Source organism: Carex rostrata, chromosome 1 (genome assembly GCF_964058835.1).
Source record: "Carex rostrata chromosome 1, lpCarRost1.2, whole genome shotgun sequence".
Classification (NCBI taxonomy): Eukaryota; Viridiplantae; Streptophyta; class Magnoliopsida; order Poales; family Cyperaceae; genus Carex; species Carex rostrata.
The window spans coordinates 11,103,804-11,131,384 of NC_135918.1; the positions used below are offsets into that span (position 1 = coordinate 11,103,804).

At 34.1% G+C, this 27,581-nt stretch overlaps 1 protein-coding gene and 1 long non-coding RNA gene across 5 annotated transcripts; one reads left to right on the forward strand and one right to left on the reverse strand.

The window, feature by feature from the left end:
• Positions 1–11,389: 11,389 nt before the first annotated feature.
• On the reverse strand, positions 11,390–13,349 carry LOC144558407 (uncharacterized). Of its 3 annotated transcripts, none has more exons than XR_013512898.1 (3): positions 12,974–13,349; positions 12,430–12,550; positions 11,390–12,001 (listed from the first exon to the last, which is right to left on the reverse strand). It is a non-coding gene; the product is annotated as an uncharacterized LOC144558407 (long non-coding RNA). The 3 variants fall into 3 exon arrangements; XR_013512895.1 differs by having other exon boundaries at positions 11,390–11,607; positions 11,923–12,001; positions 12,430–13,349; XR_013512893.1 differs by having other exon boundaries at positions 12,430–13,349.
• A 9,887-nt stretch (positions 13,350–23,236) lies between these two features.
• Positions 23,237–27,088, forward strand: LOC144558294 (cyclin-dependent kinase C-1-like). Of its 2 annotated transcripts, none has more exons than XM_078307112.1 (12): positions 23,237–23,461; positions 24,026–24,107; positions 24,197–24,287; positions 24,620–24,649; positions 24,741–24,850; positions 24,942–25,014; positions 25,113–25,236; positions 25,309–25,426; positions 25,609–25,757; positions 25,848–25,905; positions 26,352–26,422; positions 26,517–27,088. In XM_078307112.1, exons 1-12 carry the CDS (start codon positions 23,352–23,354, stop codon positions 26,803–26,805), a joined length of 1,305 nt encoding a protein of 434 aa, XP_078163238.1. In that variant the 5' UTR covers positions 23,237–23,351; the 3' UTR covers positions 26,806–27,088. The 2 variants fall into 2 exon arrangements, with proteins under 2 accessions (XP_078163238.1, XP_078163245.1); XM_078307119.1 differs by having other exon boundaries at positions 25,116–25,236.
• The last annotated feature ends 493 nt before the right edge of the window (positions 27,089–27,581 follow it).

The following is a 27,581-nucleotide window of genomic DNA, read 5'->3' on the forward strand; positions in this document are numbered from 1 at the left end:
CATCGCACTAAGATCTGTGCGCATCGCTTCAATATATGTATGTGTCCACTTCAAGATTAGTGTTGGTCTAGCACGCACGGATCTTAAAGCATTTCTGGTCCACGTGCATTGCATTAAAATATGTGCATGTTGCTTCGATATATGTGCGTGTTCGCTTCAAGATTCGTGCTGAACTAGCGGGTACGGATCTTAAAGCAGTTCGGAGAGTAGAGGAACTCTTCGTATTAAAATTTGAGTCAGATAAGCGTTTTATGCTTTTAATGAAAGGGTAAAATGGGTATTTTATAAATTTAGAATGTGTTTTAATATAAAAGACAATAAAATGGGTAAATTTGTGAGTTTTTGAAGTTTAGAGGGGAATACATAATTTTAAAGTTTAGAGGTGGGATATTTTAAAGTTTAGAGGGGGATACGTAATTTTGAAGTTTTAGTGGGGTATACGTGAAATTCCTCCTAATTTTTTAGAGTTTGTATTCTTTGTTGAAAATTTCTGGTTGCAGTAAACTCATTTCGAATTAGGGTAAAATAAAATGTCGGTTGTTGCTAGCTTGAAATTAATCATACGGTGAAAATTTTATTTGTTTGGATTATATATGTTAACGGGGCATAAGATAAGAAGAGTCGGAAATCGGAATGATTGAAGACGGCTACTTTCAGAAAAATAAATAACAATACTGCTTTCTTTTTTCAGAGACTACGAGATTAAAATATTCTCTTGTACGCCTCATATTTTTATAAATTTTGTAAATATAAGTTAGGTTACTCTGGCTTTAAAATTATCATCTATATATTATAATTTAGGCTACTAAGGTTGGAGATGAATAAGAAAAAAAAACAGCTAAAGTGCTATGAATTTAACACCACCTAGAATAATAGCATGCGATCATGATCATTGACACTATATAATCTGAAGTTCTCAAAAGTTGCTCCTTTTGATGGTCTCATCAATACACACGTACGTACGTGCGTGATATATATATATATATATGAAATTCGTGTCAAAAGTTATCGTCTTGTTTAAAATTAAACCCGATGCTAAACCAAGCACGTTCGTTTCCAAAATAAAACAGGGGAAATCAAATATGATGTCGGATATAATTTATGAGATAAGTATATTCACGCAAGTAATAGAAAACAATAGAATATATATTTTATCGACGACCTGTTGGGAGCCTCATCAATCAGAAATATGTCGTCTTTAATTAGTTTGTTGCACGAGAGGATATCGATCTCCGGTCACATTAATTAAGGCACTAGCAAATATATATTTAGTAAACCATGTTAATTAGGATGGTAAATGAGCCAAAAGTATTTGAGCTAGTCAGATAGACTTTCAACTCAACTTGTATCATATCTATATATATATAGATCACTAGAGTTTTTTCAGATCGTTAAAACTAAGTTATACATGAAATAAAAAAATATTACCACTATATAGTTGTAATAGTTATAGGTAGGTACAACTATAAAATTTGAATGAGATGACTAATTGAAAGTTAATTTTGATTATTATAATCTATAAAATGATCAAATAGGCAATGACTTTGTTTCACTTGTAAAATTAATTGTTCTTTATCTATTACAATCTATAATACTATGAAGTATGAACTATTAAAGAATGTTACCTTGTAGATTCCTTTTTATTTCTTATTTGCATGATTAAAAAAGGTACAGACTTAGATTAATTGTCATTTGGTTGTTACTTCAATTCTCCAATATAAATTATGTAGAATATAAATTTTGAAAAGGAAAAAAAAAATTATGTACGATAGCATCTACTATAATTACGTTATTCGTGATTTTTTTTTTTAACCTCTCCGTGATGACGTGATTACCGTTATTTAGAATCTTGATCATAACGAAACTGATTAATGTAGGCTCTGATCGGAACAATAATGAATAAAAATTGAGTTCAATTCAAAAGAAATGAGATGAAAAAAGAAGATTATGAATTGAAGTTTCGTGATCGAAAACTTTAAAGTGAAGAAGAGAATTCAGTGTTGATCTTCTTAAAACTAACCTTCAAATTCATCTAATTTACTGATTATGCCATTATACAGTAAAAATTAGGGCTAGAAAAAAAACAACGGAGAAAGAAGAAATCAACACTTCTATTGAATAAACTCAACTCTCGCTAAGAAAACGAAGAAGAAGATAACTTGATCGGCACTTTGATTGATCGTTGAATTTGTTGGATCACTATCTTGACATCTGACGGCAACACAAAGGGAAGAAAGGGGCAGAGAGGAGCTTTCACCAGCGACAATCCATTTCTCGCCAAATCTCTTGCTTTGGGGTTGGATTTCAGCACGCGATTTCGACCCTCTCAAATCGCGTAGAATGAACTCAACTCTCATTCATCGCTCTCTTCCGATCAGCGAATTTCTTTCAAATCCGATTCCGAATAGCGTTCCGTGAAAGAATAGAGGTTTCCGATCAGAGCCGTAAATAAATTGAAAATTCAATATCACTCATCATTCAGTTAAAGCATGTGTTTGAATACATGTTTCATTCTCATTGGCTATAAACACAATTTTGCTTTCATGGATTATACTTTTGTTTCCGACCATCCAACAAATCTCTGACAGAATCTATTATTCCACCAACCAGATAAGCTTATAAGGTGGGAGATAATGAGATGACAACCTTGAATGATCTAATAAACTACAATTTGGGAATATTGTCGTTAATAGAAATGATATTAAATTATTAATTAATAGACGAGGAAATTTTGTAACTCTTCATTTTTCACATCATCATCAAAGATGAAATGGAAAAATTAAGATTGGAGGGTTGGAAAATTTGGATCCTGATAACAATTTCCGTAGCTTTATTTCTACAAAAAAAATCCCGCACAAACTGTCAAAAAAATCATGGGGAGACCGCTCAGTCATTAATAAGCATTTCGTAAATTGTTAGTATTTAACTTGAAGCACTAAAGTATTTATTTTGAATTTGCAAAGTATTAATCCCTATGCAATGATCTCTATTTATGAAAGAATAAATCAATCCATCAATTGTTCCCGCACAAAATTTTTTTTTTTTTAATCGTCCCCGCATAACTGGGGACCATTAAATAAACAATCCCTTCGTAAATACTTGTCAATTATCCCCGCACAAAATTTCCTTTTTTTTTGGATTGTCCCTGTACAACTGAGGACCATTAAATAAACAATCCCCCCACCCAATGATAAATACTTCTAAGATATAATGATAAATACTTTATGTTATATGGATAAATATTTTATGCTACATGGATAAATACTTCTTAAACATAATTGCAACTTTCAGCAAAACATCAATAAAAATAATTCTCAGACATAATGATAAATATTTTATGTTACATGGATAAATACTTTATGTTACATGGATAAATATTTCTCAGACATAATTGTAACTTTTAGTAAAATATCAATGATAAATATTTTTCAAGCATAATGATAAATATTTTATGTTACATGGATAAATACTTCTGAGACATAATCAGCTTATGCGGCTGTAGCTTGTGCGCCGAGTATAAATGATAAAGGGTTCATTTGCGCCAGAGCGCTAGATTTGAATCCTGTGTGGGGTTTGTGTGGGCTTGGCCTTTTGTATATCGATTCATTGACACTTTGGTCTACATAGTTGAATGTTTATACACCGAGTTCACTTATCTCAACCTATCAGCGAAATTTGGCATGATAGGCTGACCAGTGGGCCCTGCCTGTCAAAATTGGCTCTGTTGTACTCAACTTGCACCCAGAATCATTAGGTTAAAGGCTAGAGGTACCCAGTCATACGTGGCACCACCCAGAAGCTGCCATGTCAGCAATTTCTTTAAAAATTCATGACTCTTCAATCATTTTGAGTTAGAATGTGTACAATATATCAAAATTCATGATTTTCAATGTAGAATATAATCATGAATTCCAACATGCCATTTATCAATTTATTTTGGAGAGCCTATATATCTTGGGCATTTTCCAATCATTTTAACATTGCCAATTTCTCATTTATTTAACTTGGCAACAAATTAGGGTACAACACTTGATTCTCCGGGACAGTTATTTGGTACGTTTTGTCTTATCTAAAATTGTTTGTTCTATTTCTATCTATCCTATATTAAAATATTAATATTTCAATATTTTACAAATTTTATCTTTGTTCATTTTTTCCATATGTTCTTCCTTTTCCTTTTTCTCATTGACTAAAATAATAGTGTTTAATTGTAAAAAAATGATTCTCTAAAACAATTATACATTTCTTTCATTTATTAACAGAAAACACTCCTACCCAATTTTTATGTAATTGATTTCTTCAAAAACTATTCAGATCACTTATTTTTTCAAATTCACGATAAAACACAAAAAAATAAATTAAACAAGACTTTTCCAGGTGTCAGTTAAAAAAATGAAGATATTAATAGTGCAAAACAAGTGGAACCGAATCAGCAAAATTGAAAATTTTGTTTTATTCCAAGTAATAGCTAAAAATTGCTCAAAATAATATCATGAAGTTGCATCTTAGCCCCTGTCATTATTTTTAAGATATTGATATTTAAGTGAAACTTAAGAAATGTATTTAAAATAAAAACGTAACAGTACAAAATCAGATTTCATTTTTCTTTGTTTCCTTCTGTTACTACCAACTGTCTTTGCTTTTTGTGTCTCTATCCTTTGTCTCCTGATTATTTAATTGGAAATGTTTCACTTTACCAAAATGGCGACCACAGTAGTATCCGCAGGCGATGCATATGCCTCCAGTACCTCCTAGTCTCCTACTCCTATATAAAAAAACAAATAGGCCACACCACATCATTGTTAAAGTAGCATTGCAACCTATACCTATATAATCATAAATAAGAACTTGCTGATCATTTGAATACACCACATGATCATTGTCCAATTTACAAATCAAAAGGAAAATATCACAGATGTGTCATTCAAAAATTGCAATAGAAAGAAGAGAGATTCACATAAAAGACTTCAGATCTGAAAATTAAAGATATAATACCTAGAACAACCTTTAGCGGTATAGTGAAAACTTTGGGCATCTTCAAATTGAAACCACGTCACGTATGTTTTTTTTAATCAAAATTATGAAACAAAAACACAATTGGCAAAAATATATCACTACTTATATAATAAACAACTATTATACAAATTTAGTAAAAATATGAAAAACCAAAGACAAAAATACATCACTAATTATATAATGTGATATAATTAACATCGGAAGTTCTAATAAACAACTCCTATATAATTAGTTGGATAAAAATATAAAAATTATAAATTCTAGATTATAACTAACATTAACAAAGAACAATAATTCATAGTAGACACAAGGGCCCAAATTAGAAATGCTATGTAGAAACAAAAATTTAAATTAAATTGAAATTTACGATTATTAAACACAAGATTTCATTCTTAATTTAATTAATTCAACAAATACAAAACTTGTAACTTAAAGAGATCAACACACTAAGTAAGAAATATATAGTATAGGCAAGGAATAATTTTCTTAAAATTAGTACAACTAATCTCGCACCATATACAAAATTTGTAATTTAAACAAATCAGCACACAAGTCAAAAAAATATAAATAGTAAAGGCATGAAATAATTTTCCTAAAGTTGGAACTACTAATCTCGAATCTTCCTCGTTTCTTATAATCTCAAACTTAGCAAATACGCAGAGCTAGTCTGTATTTCTACTAAGCTCCAAAATTTCTCCAAAATTATATTATTATGAAAATGCTACAGATTAAAAAATCGGTTATATGTTCACACGTAGGAGAATTTCATCACTCCTTTCCTTTCAGCGCCAATGAGAAGATGATTTTTTTTTATAAACCATAATTAAAAAAATGATTTTTATGAAACCAACATGATTACTTTTTTTTTTTAAAAAAACTATAAAAGCTGAAATGTTATTTCGGTCCCGAATTTTTTTTTTTTTTTTTTTGAAACTAAAATAACAATTCGGTCTAAGATATTTTCATAATTTTTTAACGTATTTTTTTTTTTAATATGTGAAAACGGTTGGGACCGAAATGATAATTCGGTCCACACAAAAAAGAGACCGAAATGGCATCTTGATTCTTATAATTTTTGTAAAAAACAAAACAGTCAAATTGATTTGATAAAATCTTTTTTTTTTATCTATGGTTTTAAAAAAAATTCTGAGAAGATACATGCTTTATTTGGTCAATTTGTATGGACTAGCAATCATTGACCCAACTCAAAGAAAATGATTGCCTTCGTGGCCTCATGGGCAGGTGACTAGTAAGCAGAGCAAAAGAAATGCAAATAAAATAAATGAACTCTTTTTTTTTTTTTATGAGATCCATAAATGAACTCAGTTCTATTATGGCACCTATGTACATGAACCATCGTGTTGTGTGTTGCTGGAGCCGAAACAAATATTCCATTGAACAAATTAAAAGGTTAATTGTAAAAAAGATAAAAAGAACAAAGACTCCATAGTTTAAACCACACGAGTATTTTTTATCATTTATTTTTTTCAGTTTTTTTTTCTATTGGCAAAATCTATTTGATCAATACAATATTGTATTGATCAAATAGACTTTGATCTGTGGATAGATCAATAGATCTGTTTATTATGTTCTTTATTTGGTTTTATCCGAACAGTAAGTTTCAATTTCATTCATCAAGACATTTTTTTTCTTCTTCTTAATAAAGAAGAATTTGATCATAAATTAGATGAATTTTCATTATTCTTTCATTTTAATAGGAATGGATTTCGATTTTCTCAATTTTAGTAGAGGAGGGTTCAAATGCTTCCATTTTTTTTGTTCTATTGTGTCTCCATGTTTAAAAACTTTAATAACTCAAAATTTGAAACTTAAAAGTCAAAATAAAACCGTTGGATATGATCTACATCATTTTATCTATGCACGTGTAAAATATTACGACATTTCAACTTTGTTTTGGTTGCCATCAAGAGATTGTAAAAAATGTACTAATGTGGATAATTTCTAGACGTTGTTTTTCAACTTATTAATTCACATAAAAACAAAATTGAAATGTGATAATATTTTATGAGCATATAGAGAAAAATAACATAAATCATATCTAATGATTTTATTTTGACATTTATAATTTAAATTTTCAGTTATTAAAGTTTTTAAAAATGAAGGCATGATGGAGGCACAAAAAATGGAGACATTTGAACCCTCCTCATTTTAGTATTAGTAATTGAATTGAGATTCTTTTTTTTATTGAATTTGTTATTTCTTTGTTGCTAATTTATCATTTTAACATAGTCCTGCAATAAAATTGAATTTATTTTTTATTTTGATCATATCTATCTTATTAATTATCCAGGTTGCTAACTCAATGGTAGAGTACACGGCTTTTAAGTGCAACTCTAATGTTTTACACAGTTGGATGAAGAAAAAGTTTGTATAGGCTTTTGGTAGAGTCTATGAGACTGCGACTGATCCTCAAAGGTAATGAATAGAAAAAAAGTAGTATGTCATAATAAAAAAGATTTTATTCTTTAATTCTTTCAACTTAATGTACTATTTGTTTTATTTATTTTTATTATTAGAAAATAACTAAAAGTATAATTTTTTTGGACCTTATTCAACCACTATAGTTCTAAAAAAATGTATTGAGTTTAAAAAATGAATTTTTGAATTTTAGTTGAGTCTATTGAATAAATGAATGGAGTCTGATGGCTCCAGTTCTGCTCAAATAAAAAAGAAACGAGCTTTTATCTTTATTAGAACCATTTTTCGATCTAATTATATATTAAAAATATAATAGTACCGAATTCGGAAAAAGATGGTAAAATATAGTTAATTTTTTCAAAATCATAAAAAATAGTTATTTTCTTTTTTCAAAAATAATAAAATTAATATTCTACATGTTTGTTATGTAACTAATTTATTGAGGACTAAGGCTACGGTGCTATGGGTTGCATAGAGGACCTCTATGCAACGGCTCAATATTTAAGTTTTCAAAATTCTAACGGTTGATCCGAAGCATACAACATGGTCTCCATATGAATATGTACTTGCAAACCAAATTTTACATTTTTTAGAATTTTTTTACTTTTTTTTTAGATTTTTAGAAAATCAGATCAAGTGATTTTCTAAAAATCTAAAAAAATGTAAAATTTGGTTTGCAAGTACATATTCATATGGAGATCATGTTGTACGGTTCGGATCAACAGTTAGGATTTTGAAAACTCAAATATTGAGCCGTTGCATAGAGGTCCTCTATGCAACCCATAGCACCGTAGCCTTACTCTTTATTGAGCTAGGTCAACATTTCGAACATCAAACAGCTAGATGTTGCAATTTCAGTTATTAGTTCGTTAGATTTACTAGTCATGTTTTCAGATTTCATATCAGTTCATATGTGGTAATATGAAAACCGTTTAATTATGACTAATTAAAAACTCGTACCTCGTGGCTCAAATGAGATCATTTCACAAAAAGATTATAGTTAGTTCGCTCTATTTGACTCGGATTGTGTTATTCGGCTTCTTCTTTAGTTCGTTGCAAAAAAAGAAGCATCTTTCGTAACCTTTTTTTACTACTCTGTGCCCGTCATGAAAAGACAAAACTTTTTTCAGATTGTTGATCTATGCGCGGTTCACGCGCTAAGTCAACAAAAATCATTAAATCAACAAACTTTTAATTAGCTGGCACAGGCGTTGAGCTCAACTCGTGATTAACTCAGCTAAAAATCGACTCGTTTTGACATGAGTCGAATTCAAAATCTACCTAACTCGGCTCAGCTCGGCTCGGTTCGTTTACCTGTTCGATCCACAAATTAGTATCAGAAGTGGATCTAGTAAGGCCCACGCTATAAAAATAAATTTTATCTACAATGATAAAATTGCTTAACAACATCCATATCCTCGCATATATTCTTATTGTTAATAGCGATTCTTTTGAAAATAATATTTTTTGTCGATTTATCATTAACAATATTTTATTCCCTTGCAGATAAATTGACCATCTTTAAAATTCATAACAGCAATCTGAAATTTTGACCACCTCGATCAGGTACCTGTAAACAGTATCCTTCATCGTTAGGCTTTACATCTGTAGTTTTCTTTTTTTGGGGTTTCTACCTTTTAATGATGATCAGGGTACCAGTATACAAAAGTATAACTAAAAATTTAGAACCACACGCACGCCGCACGCGCAAAAAATCGCCATGACAGTTTGCTTTCCGCGACTTTTGCACTTTAGCCCTTTGGCATGCGAAGAGCATCTCAGAACTAATGTCGCTTTCTATCCATACATCTCTCTCTCTTTTTCTCTTTCGAGAAAAGGCTGACACCAAAAATGAAAGAAAGGATTTGAGGTACTCCGACACAAATATCGATAACTTGGAGGGTCCCTTTAGGAAAAAACAAAAAGAAGCATTTAAAAGCACCACTTCTTTTGCCAAGAACCTCATGACAAAGCTTTCACTGGAGTACATCCGTCAAAACTCACTGGTGGTACCAGTACCAGTACCAGTACGAAATTACAGGATTGTGTAGGGACCAAAACCAAGTGTCTATTTGGAAATTGGAAGATAGGTCCGCTTTGAGATTCGTATTAAATTTAAACGGACTGACTCGGATGAATCCAAATTCATATCCTCTAGATTAACTAAAAGGGAATCTTTTGAGTTAATGCATCTCGACCATCCAATATGTTTTAAGATTTGTGCAGATTAAATTCACACTAATATTAAAGAAACCCTATATTATAGTTATGTGTCAGATTAACTCCGTTTAAAATCAGACGGTTGAGATTCATTAACTCAAAAGAGAAATGCAGAGGATACGCAGTCGATGAATCTGTATCCCCTCAAGTACTGGAAGGTACAATTGGAAAAAAAATAGTCACAATTTAGTCTCAACCAGATCAAAAGAATGCGAAGGTTTTTTTTTTTTATTATTTTGAGTTTTGAATTTTTTATTGAATTATGTATAATTTTCAAATATATTTATTCAGTAAATTTAATTAAATTTGTGGATTCAGATGGACGAGAAAACGCTAAAAAAGATTTCTAAATACATGACAATGGAACTAAAACCAACGTACATGCATAAAAATATTAGCATATAAACGCACGCATAAAGAAAATAGTTACTGTCTTGCCGAACATTTTAAAACAAAAAAAAATTGACATAAGAGTTTCAAAATAACATTTATTACCAATAAACAGATGTAACATATTTTGTCTAAGCTCTGTATACTGGTGTTTTCTAAAATTTGTAGAAGCAATTTTGGGGATTAGCATGCTTGGGCTTTGTTATCTTGTCAGGCGCTCAGGCCCAGCTGTGTTCAAAACCAGGTTCAGATCCTCTCCAGCTGGAAGGAAATTCATTGGATGATAGGCAAATTTGCATCGTTGATTTCAGATCGGGTGGCTCGAATTGAAGTTTATCTTCATTGTTAAAACTTAAAACTAAGAGCATCTCCAATGGAGCAATTAACTTTAATTGCTAAACAGCCACGTCATTACCTTTAGCAATTAAATATATTCATAATTGTTAAACACTCCATCCCAGCAATTAATGCCACATCAGCGAAAAATTAAAAAACGGCTCCTTCCTTTCTCCGTTGGTGAATCTGAGAGACCCTTTTCTCCTTCCTTCCTCCGTTGGTCAATCTGAGAGACCCTCTTCTCTCGCTCTGCTCTCTCCTTCCTTCCTCCGTATTTCAATCTAGAGAGACCCTTCATGAAAACTAGCTACGGCTCACTATACTTCATTGGATTAATTAGTTAGGATGATCATTATATAGGTTGATAGTTCTGGCCCAGGCAATTCTTCATTGTCTAATTTAATTAACTAAGTAAGACCATGTGCAAGCACACACAGATATTTCAATCAGAAGTTGATGGGGAGAGAGAAATAGTGTCAGTCAGATGGAGCCATGGAGGTAAGCAAATAAAATCATGGAGCTTTTTCCACGATTAATTAAGTTTGCAGTAAATGAAACACTGGAACGGAAAAATACTGGCAATCGAATCGACAATAGTGAGCATAATCAATCACCTCATCTGTAGTCAATTGCTTTACTACAAATTTTGCCCATTCATTACTAGTCATTTGTACAAGCGGTACCATGGTGCCTTCAAGTTTGCAACTTGCAACAATTATGTGTATTTTTTCTATCTTGGAAAAAATAATCTCTTCTCTTATGTCAGAATTCTATCAGAATTTCAGCGTATATGAGAATTACACGATTTAATTTCATACTATGTATCTCACCGATTGATATGCGCACACAATAAAATCAAAAGAAGTCAGTTTTACACCATATCCAAACCAACATGCAGAATCAAGTTTATTCATTCAAAAACAAATAATGTAATAAGCTTGTAATTATTTCCTGTACATTGATCCAGCTTGCAACTTTGCATCTACCGTTGACCTTGTCAAAACATTTTTTAGATAAAGAATGTGAGCAAGGCATGTACAATAAAACAAAAATGATACAAACTGAGCTGTAACAGTAACTACATGGGAAGCTTAATGAAAAAAATAATTAATTAAAACATCTAGAGCAAACTGCAGCAGAAGGATGGCGCAGATCCTGATGAGGATAAGAACCAGCTGACAATACCATCCAACATAAATTAAGTACCTACACTAATAGGAAATTGATGTTAGGAACCTAACAAGTTATTTTTTTGGGTTTAAAGCCAATTTATGCCTCTTCCGTTTACCAGAAAGTTATTACAGCTAATTTCATCAAACTTCTTACAACAGCTACCTAGCACCAATACACATCCACATAGCTATACTGGTAAAATAAGATTACCGTCTAAAGATTGAATTGAGAGGATAGGTGAATCCCACATAAGAGGTCTGATGTATACGGGCTGAATTTGCAAGTTGGTTAGCTCTTTGATTCTCCTCTCTTGGAATGTAAAAAACAATAAAAACAATAAAACATTACCCTTTATGCAGCATCCACCCCTGCAAAACGGTTCCATATCTCCTCAACCAAGTCCGCTTGGAGTTGCTGATTAGTCGATCTATTACGAATTTTTGTATGATTTTGTAAATATTCTTGATATTCAGCAAGATGAACTCGAGAAACTTCCGGTCTTGATACACTAAAACTAGCTTGATCATATGTATGATTGAAGTTTCTATTGGTAGCATATTCAATATAGTTGATGTTAATTTCTTTATCCTTCCATAAAAATGTTTTGCTTTTTTTTCGTTACGAATAATAATTTGTTCTGCTTAATTATAAAAGAAATAGAAAACACTCATTCTGTTTAAATTGGAAGAACCATTTCACTATGATTTGTAATGTACCAAAGGAGCAGTCAGTCAGCTCCAGTACATGCTTGGTACCATACTTGTCTATATTCTGGTATGAACAAGTCAGGATTAATACTAGAATCATGGATACTGGTTCCGACTCTTAAGAAATAAATAAAAAAATAACAAGTACCTTCTCTTTTGTCTAATATGTTCGACCTTGTTGAAGTAGATTTTCGGATTGAAGCATCCAAGAAGAAACTCCCAAACCTCGCCTCTAACTTAGTGGATACTGGTTCTGTTTAAAGGATGCCCTGTGGTTACATGGACAACCAGAGATGTGCATAAGCAGTAATTACATGGACCTCATACAAAAAAAAAAAATCTAACTTAATGTCAAAATGACGCATCACATTAATAAACTAACAATAATGGGCCAGTTATTATCTACCATTCAATGAAGTTAAATAGAAAATTCTTATACCAGAGTTCAAACAAGTCAACTCAACAATGGATAAGCTTATAATGCAAAGAAAATTAGCAATATCAAAGTAATCAGAAAAAAAAAAATTGAAGCATACAAATTACAGGCCATGTAGCTAATTACACTAGGGATGCTTGGCCTCATTGCCACCAGCTTGATCCCCTACTGGCAAGCTCAATCTAGGTTCCATTTAATGATTAAGAGAACCAATCAAGTGAAATTGGGGAAGATATGAAAACTGTTAATTCCAGACCTTAATTTGTTGAGTGTGTCGTCCTCTATGATACCATCCAACAAGCCATATCTCGAGCGTACCATCATCTCTGACAGCGACCACCTGGGAGGCATTCAAAGCTCGATGCAAGCGTTAACACGACGAACAACTTCTGATTGACGGAGCTACACATAGCTTCTTCATCGCGGAGATGGACTCTGGCATTCAGCACACCTCGGCTCTCAAACCCGGGAAAAGACATAGCTCCAAATCCTGTCCATCCCACTCTCCCTTGTTGTGAGAATTTCGTCGTAGAAAATTTAGAAATTGAGATAGAATTTCCTCCAATAAATGAGATGTCAAAATGAAGGGAAAATATAGGCAAATCCATTGGAGAAATTGGCAAGAAGAACGATAGTCGTCACAATTGGGATTTGTAGAATCCAATTTTGACTTGGTCAGTGAGCCTGGAGCAAGAAGAAGGGAGAGCGGGCTAGAATTAAGCAGATGACCGTTGGAGTTCTGTCTCTGACGTGAGGGTCCCATTGTCAGATTTAATGAATCTTAAATGGGCGGAACTGGAGAGGTCCAGTAGTGATTGTTTCTCTTGACAACACAGCTAACTAATCTGATGTGTCTCGCCACATGGCATTCTGTTAGGAATTAGAAAGATCTAGTGATTCAATTTCCTTAATTCTTGTTTTTGTAAGCTCGCCTATAAAAAGGCAACTCTTGTATCAGTTCGGATTATCGAAAATAATAAGATTCTATTGGTTTCCACTGTTTGTTTTTGTGTTCTTCCTTGTTTGCTTATTCTCTTGAAATTGCTCTAATTTGTCCAAGAAACTGAGAATTCGGTTCAATTGCGAATTTCTAGAGCTTAGACAGGTCAAGTTCCTGTCATCTGGTATCAGAGCCGTAACGATACAGCCTGGGGAAGTCGCGTGCAAGAAGTGCAAGAATGGCCGGTAGGACGAAGAGTGCTATGTCGGTGGCTGAGGAGACACAATTGGAGCTGGAATCTCTCCAAGATCGTTTCGACAAATCTCATTCTGCCCAGCAAGAGTTGGGTCAAGGCCAAAAGGAGTTGGGCATCCGTATGAATCAGATCGAGGGTCAGATGACAGAAACAAGGAGCGACATTGCTGAGATCAAGCGTTTAGTGACATCCATGATGCTGAGACAAGGTCCAACAATTGGAGATACAAGCAACACAATTGCTGGTGAGAAGGAAACGGAAGGGGAAGTCAGGTATAATGCGCAACAATTTCGATTCAATTATCCAAGAATGGATTTTCCTTCTTTTAATGGTGAGAACCCAGTAGAATGGGAAGAAGATTGTGAGTCATACTTCGATGTGTTTCAAGTGCCTGAACCTCATAAAACCCGAATGGCAACTATGCATTTTGTGGGAGATGCTAGAGAGTGGTATAGATGTTATAAAGTGGAACACTCCCAACCCTCCTGGAACTTGTTAGTAGAAAAGGTTATGGAGATGTTTAGACCATGTACTACTGTTAATCCAGTAGAAGAATTCCAACGCACTAGGCAAACAGGAAGGGTAGAAGAGTACATCAAACAGTTCCAAAAAGCAAAGGCAAGGTTGATTTGTAGAACCCGAATTAAGAATGAAGAATTCTACTTACTGGGTTTCATTGGTGGATTGAAAGAAGAGATAAAAAACAGCATTGACCTTTTTACCCCTACCAATCTCATGGAAGCATTTAAAATTGCTAAACAAATTGAATTATCTCATGAAGGGTTCCCAAAGAAAACTCAGAATGTAGTGAAGCCATTTTCTGCCATGACTAGCAGGATCAATAGAAACCAAGAATTTGGTAATAAGATCACTACTGAAAACACCCAGCTAGTGCAGAAACCCAAATCCAATGCTCCAAATTCTTTAACCATTGAACAAATGAGGGCTCTTGGGCTGTGTTTTAGATGTAAGGAGAAATTTCACCCGGGCCATAAATGTGTAGTGAAGGGCATTCATGCCTTAAGTGCAGAGGAAGTAGATGGTGAATGGAGTCAGGAAAATGAATTTGAGATCGAAAATGGGATGGTTACTGAAGACTCACAACCTGAACCTCAAGATGACCACGCCATGATCACTGTGTGTGATACCAGTCATAGTAGAACCTTGAAATTTAAAGGGTATATTGGTCTCATTCCTGTATGTGCTCTTTTGGACAGTGGGAGTACTCACTCCTTTGTCAGTCCCACTATAATCCACAACCTAGCATTGCCAACCACTCATATCACTCCTTTACTAGTGAGAACAGCAAGTGGTGACACTATGTACACTGACACTATGTGTAAGGCACTGTGTTTCAAATTACAAGGGCATGAATTTAGAAGTGACTTAAGAATATTGGAAGTACAAGGGTATGACATGGTATTAGGCATGAATTGGTTATCTTCTTTTGGTTTAATGAATATTGATTGGGGCAAGGGTTCTATCAGTTTCAAGATGGACGAAAAACCCATACACCTACAAGCTGAAGGTGTTGCGGCAGAATTGAAAATATGTGAACCGGTGACAGATATTGAAAGAGAGAAACGAAAAGGTAGTCAAGTGATAATTGCACAACTATTTCATGTTGAAGGGAAAGAAATTTACTCACCAGCTAAGGATGAAATTAATCCCCAAATCAACTTGGTACTCAAAGAGTATCAAGATATCTTTGAAGAGCCTTCTTCCTTGCCACCACCCAGATCTTTTGACCATCATATTGAGCTGAAACCTGATAGCAAACCGATCAATTTGAGACCTTATAGGTTCTCTTATTTCCAAAAACTTGAAATCGAGAAGATCATAGAGGAGCTATTAAAGAATGGGTTTATTCGGCCTTCAACTAGTTCCTTTGCATCACCAGTTTTATTGGTAAAGAAGAAGGATGGCACATGGAGAATGTGCATCGATTATAGGCAATTGAATGATCAAACCATAAAAAATAAATTCCCTATTCCATTGATAGATGATCTATTGGATGAGCTAAAGGGTGCCCAGTTTTTTTCTAAGCTCGACTTGCGGTCGGGTTACCATCAGATTCGCATGAGAAAGGAGGATATCCCCAAAACTGCATTCAGAACACATGATGGGCTATTTGAATTCACCGTCATGCCATTTGGCTTAACTAACGCTCTTGCAACCTTCCAGTCACTCATGAATCACGTGTTTAAGGCTCATCTCAGGAGGTTTGTACTTGTATTCTTTGACGACATACTGGTATATAGCAAAACCTTCACAGCTCATTTAGAACATCTAAAGGCAGTGATGCAAATACTGAGACAGCACCAATTATTTGCTAAACTCAAGAAATGTGAATTTGGGGTGAAGCAAATAGAGTATCTTGGCCATATTATAACTGAACAAGGGGTAGCAACTGACCCTAACAAGATCCAAGCCATGCGTGACTGGCCACAACCAAAAACAGTAAAGCATTTGAGAGGATTCCTCGGTCTTACGGGTTACTACCGGAAGTTTATCAAGCACTATGGTATCATATCTAAACCCCTTACTGAGTTGCTAAAAAAAGATGCCTTTAAATGGAGTGATGATGCTCAAACTGCCTTTGAACTATTGAAAAATGCCATGACCAGTGCCCCAGTTTTAGCCTTACCAGATTTCTCCAAATCCTTCACCATAGAGACTGATGCTAGTGATCAAGGCATAGGTGCTGTTCTTATGCAAGACAGAAGACCTATTGCCTTTATTAGTAAGAAGCTTGGAGTTAAAACCCAAACCTTATCCACATATGAGAAGGAGTTGCTGGCACTATTGAATGCAGTCAGCAAATGGAAGCACTATTTGATAGGAGGTCCTTTTGTAATAAAAACTGATCAAATTAGTCTCAAACATTTGCTAGAACAAAAAGTGAACACAGCCATGCAACATAAAGGCCTTAGCAAACTTTTGGGTCTAAACTACACAATTGAGTATAAAAAGGGTGTAGAGAATAGAGCTGCTGATGCCTTGTCTAGGAGAGAAGGCCAAAAAGGGGAAGATTGTTTAGAAATTGCAAATTTGTTTGCTTTCACTGAACTGGTGCCACAGTGGGTGAATGAGGTGAAGGAGAGTTACCATGGTGATGAATGGATTATCAAGCTACAAGAAAAATTAAAGGCAAACGAGGCAAATCAGCACTCCACATCTGCTGAAGCACAACCACCTGTAGAGCACAACCACCTCTCCATACACCAAGGCATTATCAGGTATAAAAATTGTATTTGTGTTGGACAGGCTGGTGATTGGAGGCAAAAGCTGATCAAGGAGGTGCATGATTCATCCATGGGTGGCCATTCAGGCATAACAGTAACATACAAGAGGCTTAGAGCTATGTTTTACTGGCCTGGCATGAAGGAGCAGGTTCACAACTACATCAAATCTTGCAACAACTGTCAGCTCAACAAACCTGAACTAGTGCCATCTCCAGGGCTTTTGCAACCTCTTCCAATTCCTGAGGAGGCTTGGAGTAACATTAGCATGGACTTCATTACTGGGTTGCCTAAAGCTGAGGGTAAAGATGTAGTAATGGTAGTGGTGGATAGGTTAACTAAGTACAGCCATTTCATTGCACTAACTCACCCTTACAAGGCAATAGATGTGGCCCATTCTTTCCTCAATCAGGTGTACAAGCTCCATGGATTACCTATAATCATTGTTACTGATAGAGATCCCGTATTCACCAGCCGGTTTTGGAAAGAACTAATTAAGCAATTGGACATTAAATTGAACATGAGTAGTGCATATCACCCTCAAACCAATGGACAAACCGAAAGAGTGAACCAATGTTTAGAGAATTATCTAAGAGGAATGGTGTTTGAACAGCCCAAGAAATGGGTAAGGTGGTTGCCATTAGCCGAGTGGTGGTACAATACCAGTTACCACTGTTCCATAAAGACCACACCCTTCCAAGCCCTGTATGGCTATCCTCCACCTCAATTGCCCCTGGGATGCCCTCCTAAAAGTCAGAATGAAGCAGTTAATCAATTGATGAAGGATAGGCATGACGCCATTCAACAATTGAAGAATAATCTGGTTAAGGCAAGAGATAGAATGAAGAAGTATGCTGACACTAACCGGACTGAGCGGGAGTTCGATGTTGGCGATTGGGTCTACTTGAAACTCCAACCTTATCGTCAGTTATCAGTAGCAGGCGTTAGAAATCAAAAGCTCAGCCCGAGGTACTATGGGCCTTTCGAAGTACTACAACGCATAGGGAAGGTAGCCTATCGCCTCAGTCTACCTCCGGGGTCAGCTATACATGATGTCATCCATGTGTCTCAGTTGAAGAAGCATATCGCAAGGGGTCAGGTTACCTCTCCTAACTTGCCCATTATCGGAGATTCAGAGAAGGTACCAAAAGAACCTCTAATGGTGATGGCAAAAAGGCTAGTGAATAGAGGCGGGTCACCTGTGGCTCAACTCTTGATTAGGTGGACAGATTCAAACGAGGAAGACGCCTCATGGGAGGACTACCTGATTATTAAAGAAAAGTATCCCCAATTTAACCTGGAGGTCCAGGAAACTCTTAAGGGGAGGGGAATGTCACAATTGGGATTTGTAGAATCCAATTTTGACTTGGTCAGTGAGCCTGGAGCAAGAAGAAGGGAGAGCGGGCTAGAATTAAGCAGATGACCGTTGGAGTTCTGTCTCTGACGTGAGGGTCTCATTGTCAGATTTAATGAATCTTAAATGGGCGGAACTGGAGAGGTCCAGTAGTGATTGTTTCTCTTGACAACACAGCTAACTAATCTGATGTGTCTCGCCACATGGCATTCTGTTAGGAATTAGAAAGATCTAGTGATTCAATTTCCTTAATTCTTGTTTTTGTAAGCTCGCCTATAAAAAGGCAACTCTTGTATCAGTTCGGATTATCGAAAATAATAAGATTCTATTGGTTTCCACTGTTTGTTTTTGTGTTCTTCCTTGTTTGCTTATTCTCTTGAAATTGCTCTAATTCGTCCAAGAAACTGAGAATTCGGTTCAATTGCGAATTTCTAGAGCTTAGACAGGTCAAGTTCCTGTCATCGGTAGTAGCCAAATTGAGGAAAAAATAGAATGAAAGGGGTTTCGTTTTTTTAGGGGAGAGAGAGCGCTGGAGTTACGAAGAAAGAAAGAATTTTGTCCAATAATTTTGCTAGCATGTCGTTAAGCAATGATTTCTTTCAAAAACCAATCATTTCTTTCAAAGCAAATTTGGTAAATTAAAAAGGAAGTGTTTAATTGTTGACAACTTTTTGTCTACAGAAAAAACTGTCATTTACCTTGCATCAATCATGTAAAATTACTAATTTAATACTGTAACTTGTATAACAAATCTTACAAAAAACACACTTTAAGTTTCTAGCATTCAGCGAGACTACTTTGTGTACTTTCAACTTGCACAACTTGTCAAACTAATTGTACTTGATACGGGACCACTTGATGTACTTCTCTAATTTATAGTTAATGACAGTTTTAAAACTTTTTGTTATATTTTAAAATTGAACCACTTCTCAGTTATACAGTTTTTTCAAAATAATTCTGAAAATTATACAATTTTTTTTTTGAATCAATTTTTCTTTTTAAAAATTAAAATTTATTATTTTTTTTTTGAAAAAAATTCATAATTATTAATATTTATATATGCATCTATATCTTATAAATTAAAACTACATATACTGTAAACATAAAAATGCAAACTATAGAACTTTAATACTGTAAAATTTCCAAATATAAACTATAAAACTAACATATGCAAACTATAAAACTGTAAATCTGAAACCTAAATCACTATAAAACTGAGATAAACACACTGCAAAATTCAATACTATAAATTTAAAATATGTAAACAGTAAAACTAATAGATGCAAACTATAAATCATCAATACATCAAATATTTACAACCACATTGTTAAACATTAGTAACTGTTCACAAGATGAATACTGTAATATAACGAGATGAATACTGTAAAATTAACATGGTGAATACTGTAAAATGACAAGATCAATACTCCATGTCACCTCTTTATCATCTCTTTCCTCCAGATTTTCATAAGATGAATTTTGTAAAATTACAGATGAATACTGTAAAATTAACGGGGTGAATACTGTAAAATAACAAGATCAATACTCCACATCACCTCTCTATCACCTCTTTCCTCCATATTTCCACAATATTAATACTGTAAAATTACAAGATGAATACTATAAAATTAATAGGTTGAATACTGTAAAATGATAAGATTAATACTCCAATTCGCCTCTCTAACATCTCTTTCCTTCAGATTTTCACAAGATGAATAATGTAAAATTACAAGATGAATACTGTAAAATTAATAGGGGGAATATTGTAAAATTAATAGATCAATACTCCATATCGCCTCTCTATCATCTCTTTTCTCCAGATTTTCACAAGATGAATACTGTAAAATTAACGGGAAAATACTGTAAAATTAATAGATTAATACTCCATATCGTCTCTCTATCATCTCTTTCCTCTAGATTTTCACAAGTTGAATATTGTAAAATAACAAGATGAATACTGTAAAATTAACATGAGAAATACTCTACATCACATCTCTATCATCTCTCATCCATGTCACCTCTCTCATATCATCTCCTCATATCTCCTCCATATCGAAATTCAATAGAAATAAAGAAATAATTACAAGATCCCTTAATGCATCAAATCTTATAAGTTCTTATATCAAAAAATTCAAATCGACGACATTACAAAAATGATATATGTAATTTTGAATTTAAATATCAAATTCAAAATAAAAAATTCAAATCAGACATTGAGATAAAAAAATTTACAAAATCAGACGAGATCTAGATCAACGGCAATGTCAAAAATTAAGTTATAGCATTAATAGACTCATTTAACAATCATTCAGGCCGGAAAGTAAGTTAATTAAAAAAAAAAGTGAATTAAATTACCATTGACGTGACACGTTAATTGTACAGAGGGACATCTATCCATAAATGGAGACAATAGAGGCTTCATAATGAAATCCATGTCTGTACGTAGCACAGAACCCCTATCAAAACCATATCAGAACAAAATTAAGAAAAAGGAAAAGAAAAATAAACCAGATCTCGAGATCGATAGGAGGATAACTAAGAGGTAAGTAGAAAGGAACTGATCCAATGGTGAGATTGATTATCGAAGCTTCTCTCTGATTGTGTGTTCTCTAAATTGCGAGTTTGTCTCTTTATTTGTTCAAGTTGAGAGAGCGATTGTCTAATCAGATCTTCAGTATGCTCTCAACAAAAGAGATTGATTGTCTGATCTAATGGAAAAAACGAAGGAGAGAAACGCTCTCAATAAGAGAGATCGATTGTCTGATCTGGTGGAAAGAACAAGGGAGAGAAGAGAGAGAAAGAGATTAGAGGTTTATTGGAAAACTTCTTATAAAGAAAGGTATGGGAAATCAGATAAGGTTCGTTAGAAGTGGTCCTATACGGTTATGTGGACAGACGGTGGACAAAATAAGGTGGACAAGAACTTTTTCTCAATTAAAAATTCGGACGCATCCCAGCAATTACAAAAACAATTGACACGTCAAACTAAGCAATCCTTTAGCAATTTGCGTTGTAGATGTTCTAAGCAGCAAGACATACACGGGCGGAGCGGCAGGGGTGCAAACGGATAGGATCCATATCTCACAACTATATACGGATATCTAACATCTGAATATTCATACGGATGCAGATATGAATATAATTTTTAATTTTAATTATTTGTATCCGATTAGTAGTTATAAATCATATAGTTTAATATGTATTATGATTTTTTTACGTTATACTCCTTATAAAAAGAACATATATTTGTATGTGTATCTGTTAATATTCGATTTGTATCCGTTTGATATTTAATCTGTATTCATATTCAAAAAATAAATATGGATGCCAATATAATTTTTTCACTATTTGATCCGTTTGCACCTAGCGAAACCTAACTTTCATGCTATAGGAGATTAATTTTACAGTGCCAATAGTATTGTACTCCATATTATATAAATAATATTGTACTCCATATTATATAAAAAATTATGTACAAATATAAAACTTTTAAAAATGAACGGGTCAACTTTTAAAAATGGATCGCTGTTGAAGACATATTTTGTCAATTCAATTTAAAATGTTAATTTTTATTTTTTTTTATTTCAAAACATTGTTTTCAATTCAATCCAATTCAAAATGTTAATTTTGTTTTTTTTTAACTAAAAAGTTTCCTTCACTTAGAAATGAATTAACACAGAGTGAAATGGCATTAAAAAAAATTCGCATCCTCTAAGATATCTCATATTTTGCATGACTTTTTCGAAAATCACAACCGTTTAAAAATGTTATGCACGAATCTAAAGCTCAAATAATACTGACCCTTGTGCTATCTCCGAATAGGCACCGGATACGTCGGTCACGCAAAAATATGAGATATCTCAGAGGATGCGCACTCAATAAAAAGGGCACCGGACTCCTAGATGACAGCGACTCGTTACATTTTTTCATGGTCCATATCCGCCACAAAATGATCCGACACACTAAGAAAGCTCCATCTAGTTGCATCAAACGATCAGTTCTCAGTTCCCAATTTCTGAACTCTGCCCAATTTAAAAAAAAAAAAATAGAAAAGCCCTAGAAATAAGTGCAATTATCAGAAATTTGATTATTTTTGTTCTTAAATCAATACCATTATCTAATAAAAGTGCAATTATTCAAAAAAAAATTTCATGTTATTCTTATAGAAACAAGTACAGCCTAAACCCGAAACAATACATGCCATATTTTCATTGCTTCTCAAAATTTGTAAATAAAGTGCATAAATAAAGTCGAGAGAACAAATTGGATAAAACAAAATAATATGTTAAAAATACGGTGAGTAACACCAACGTGATAAATTTTAACACACTCGGACTAATATTATTATGGTCGCAAATGAAATATTATAATCCTACTGGGTGTGCGATCCAGTCCAGGAAAAAAATCCTGGACCATGGACCCATCTGTAGCCCATCGAAGTGACCCAAAGCATGGCCCATGGACTATGGATCCACGGGCTTCTGTTCTATTGCTAATTCCTAATTCACATCCGGCCTCTATCTCCGCGAATCCGTATCCCCTCACATCGTTTAGTAACTCGGGCACGAATCTTAGAGCCGACGCTCTCTATTTACAATACGCACCGAATTATTTCGGCCCGGCTGGGATTAAATCCAGGCCGTTCTCCATCCACCTCAAGAAAAAAAACAGAATTACAGGTCTCTAACATTTTTTTTTTTTTTGAGTTGGCAGGTTCTGACATTAAACCATTCAGTTACGCGCTTTTTTTTTCATTCGATAAACCCTGGTTGAGTGATTCACGACCTTCTCTTGAGAATTCGTACAACTCGGGTTTTTCCATTTTTGTCCTCTTGAGATCGGATGGCTGATCCGGCCCCAGGACAGCTGAATCTTGGAGAGGTTCCATTGGGGGGATCTCGAGGCATTGATTGCTTTGAAAAGCTGGAGCAGATTGGCGAAGGCACCTACGGGTTACTCCACTAATTAACTCAGCTTTTTATTTTTTTTCCAAAGATTTCTTCGTTTCTTGATTTGATGTAATGTGCCTTGGATGAAGAATGAAAATCAGAATTCATGAGCTATTAACCTGATAATTAGTATGAACTTGCACTAATCTATGGGAAAAAGTAAAAAAAAAACCCGGTGATTAAGTTTAATTATGCTAATTTATGCAATTAGTTGTCCGTGCTCCTTTGATCCTAAAGATTGAATTGTCTAACAAAATATGGTACAATCTTTATTCCAATTACGCTAATTAAAAGTGCTGACTTATTACTTAATAGTGTCGTAAAGCACTGGTCTTGTGGATCAGATCTAGAAGGTGCATTTTTTTTTAGTTAACATCGGATATTGTAAGCAGTCTTCCCATATTGAGAGAAGTTCATCAAGCATTTTTGTCTAATTAAGAACTTCTTGAACTAGTTTTACAGTAAACGCGAAAAAACTTTTATTCATAAAAAATGTTTCATAGGCATGAAAAAACCTTGTTTGTCAAGATTGAATCTGGTATTAATCTTGCTTTTCTTTACCTGCAGACAAGTCTATATGGCTAAGGATAAGGAAACTGGAGAAATTGTAGCACTAAAGAAGATTATAACGATAACTGAAAGAGAAGGAGTATGCACATCTTTGTTTCTTTCATGCCTATCTTTTCTCGGTAAATCCTTTTTAAGGAATTGAAGTCTCAATTTTTTTATTATTTGCAGTTTGATATAACTTCAATTCGCGAAATCAATATTCTACAGAGGCTAGATCATCAAAATGTTATTCGGCTGAAAGAGATTGTCATTTCTCCAGGTTCATATCACACTCTTGAATTGTTCCTTTTTGTCTTCTGGTATAGTTGATTGATTATCCTTGAATTTGATGAAATAAACCAATTTTGGTCCCTGAAATACCATTATTTTCCAATACATGTCTGAATTGAGTAATGTGTATACTGATATGGAGTTTTCTTTTGGTGATTTTGGATAGACCTTCAAGATTGCCTACTCCTGCAAACATAAAAGGATTGCTCCATGAGTCTTAGATTTTTGACCGGGAATAAAATGTAATATTTTGAATACTTTCTATTTTCAAACTTGCTTTGATTAATGTCGTATGTACGTTTAATTTCCAAATTTTTTCAGGAGAAGAAAAGGATGAACAAGGCAGCCCAGGTAATATATTATCCCATCATAAACTAAAATATTAGTTTTACTTTTAATTTGGTGATACAGCATGATTCCCTTGCATTGCTTCAACTACCAGTTGACGGTGACAAGTACAAAGGGAGCATCTACATGGTTTTTGATTACATGGATCATGACCTTTCCGGGTTGTTAAGGACAGGGATTCGATTCTCCATTCCTCAGATTAAGGTGACATAATTGTATTATTTTTTTCCTTTTTGAATCTATACCTGCAAATGTTTATCTTTTCCTTTTTCTGCTATTTGTTTAATTTTTCCAGTGTTACATGAGGCAACTTCTAACTGGTCTTCAGTATTGCCATGACAACAATGTTCTCCATCGTGATATTAAGAGTTTGTATCATGTCCAATTCTCTTGTCAGTTTTAGTTTACCTCTATTCTAGTTTCTTTATATGTTGGTTTCTTGTTGGTTAACTTTAACTGTTTTGAGCAGGTGCTAACCTTCTAATTGACAACGAGGGGAATTTGAAACTGGCTGATTTTGGTCTGGCAAGGATTTTCTTTGGTTATCCAAATGATATCCTAACGAACCGTGTGATATCTCTTTGGTACAGGTAATCTTCTTTCATATTTCAAAATTTTGATTTTGAACTTCAATTTTATAATTACCATCTGTTACTTTATAGACCGCCAGAACTTCTTATGGGAAGCCAGAAGTACGGACCTGAAATTGACATGTGGTCGGTTGGTTGCGTTTTTGGTGAATTACTTCTTGGAAAGCCTATATTTCGTGGAAAAAATGAGGTAATATTTTGCTATGTCATTTATCTTTTTATTTCTAGTGAAGTTGCAGTTCTCACCTTGTGTACAGAAATTTATGAAGGATTTGTACTTTAAAACAATGAGATATTCTACATGAAAATTCATGACTGTAATGCTCTTGAACTAATGCAAGTAACAAAAACTGTTTTGTTGCATGAATGTAGCTGAATCAGCTGAAAAGGATATTTGAGAAATGTGGGATCCCGGATGAGAACAATTGGCCAGGCGTTACTCAAATGCCGTGGTACAACGATATCACGGATGCCATCGTACATTATCCCATGGAAAGACGCATTGGAGAGGTGTTTAAGGAGTAAGAAACCACATAACATATGGGTTCATTTTGCATGATTAATTGTTGTTAGTACATGCTTGAACCATTAATTTCTTTCTTGTGTGGCAGTTTTGACCATTATGCACTGGATTTGCTTGAAAAGATGCTGACTCTTGATCCTAAAAAAGTGAGTACGCCTTAAAACCTTTTTTTTTTTTTTTTCTCTTTTCTGTATAAGGCAGTGATATTATTGCTTTCAATATTGAATATCATTACATTTTTGGCTTTGGATTAGTTTCCTGTCCTTGGTATCTCACCCAATGTTATTATAGTAAGCTACGAATAACCTATGTTCTGGAGTTCCATTTAGTCACTACGGACTGAGATTTGTGCAATGTGCAAATTTTGTTCAGTTCTTTTTAGTTTGATGTATTGATTTTAGGTTGGAAGTAATGGAAGGACCTCCAGTTGCAATTCTTTTTTAAGATCATACTAAAATTTCGGAGTTTTAGGGACGTGAATCTGGTCTGCATCATAATTTAAAGATAGTTTGAAATTTTCTTTGATTTAAAATATATTTTGTTAGTTTTCAAATTTCTTGGTTTTTTATTTTTTCCATTTTGTTTATCACAGAGAATCTCTGACAAAGATGCGCTTGATGATGAATATTTTTCGACCGATCCGTTACCTTGCGACACTAAAAGGTTACCATCACTGTCCTTACACCTTATCCCTCACTTATTTATAGAAGAAAACAAAAGAAGAAATTCCTTATACATTCTTGCTCTGATACTGCAGCCTTCCAAAGTATGAGCCGGCACACGAATTTCAGACGAGGAAAAAGCTTCAGCAGCAGAGGCAACAAGTCGAGGCGGCCAAGCGGCAGAGCCACTTGCCTCCACGCCCTCCAGTAATGCCTGGCCCGAGTCAGCCCATGCATGTTTCCCAACCTCCCATGGCTGCCAGTGGATCTAGAGGAGCAATTACTTTTGGCAGTTTTGGTGACAGTGGTCCCAACTATCCGCAGGGTGGCCAGTCTGGATCTTCAGGTCATGGTTGTAGACCCAGTAACACGAGAAATGAGTAGTGGCGCTCCTAATTGCTATCTTTAAGTTTTTGTGAGAAGATAGCAATCAATTGTGGCGCTCGTAATTTCTTTTGAAGAATAGATGTTAGCTTTGGTGATTGTACCTTAAAAATAGATCTAACTGATTTAAAATACTAATAGATACTGATGTAAGTGTTGTCAGTGCATTATTGTATTACATGTTAGGTTAAAATTTGATGTATTGTTTGAAAAGCACAAATAATAATTGATATGGAATTTCTTTTTAACTCCTCCACATTTATGAAACCTTTTCTATCATTTTTGAGCTTTTATTGCTATGATATATATAATGCAAACATCTTTTAGGATTTATTTTTCTAGAATGCATTGGGTCATATTAATTACCTACCACAATGACCTTTTTGACCTTGTTAGTAGCAGTAACATAATAACTGAACGGTTCAGTGGCAAATTAAACATGTTGTACTCGCCTACTCGGCTGAGAGAGAGAAATGATCTGTATGCCTGTAGAACCCATCTGTCTGTAACAAGTATAGTCTATCTCTGTATAGTCTGTAGGACCCATCTGTCTGTAACAGGTATAGTCTATCTCTGTATAGTCTGTAGGACCCATCTGTCTGTAACAGGTATAGTCTGTAGAATCCATCTGTCTATAACAACTTAACAAGTAATAGGAGTTGAGTTAAAATAATCTGTAATAGATATACACCTGTCCAGTTTGGGACAGAGAAAACAGAGTCTCCGGTGCAAATTTTATTCCCCTAAATGTTAATTTTGAATGGAATTATTACAAA

Excerpts from the sequence above, each read along its gene's own strand:
- LOC144558294 (XM_078307112.1), top strand. The coding sequence starts at position 23,352 with ATGGCTGATCCGGCCCCAGGACAGCTGAATCTTGGAGAGGTTCCATTG. Across the intron at positions 25,427-25,608 it reads TATTTCGTGGAAAAAATGAG|CTGAATCAGCTGAAAAGGAT; the intron begins GTAATATTTTGC and ends GCATGAATGTAG. Across the intron at positions 26,423-26,516 it reads TTACCTTGCGACACTAAAAG|CCTTCCAAAGTATGAGCCGG; the intron begins GTTACCATCACT and ends CTGATACTGCAG.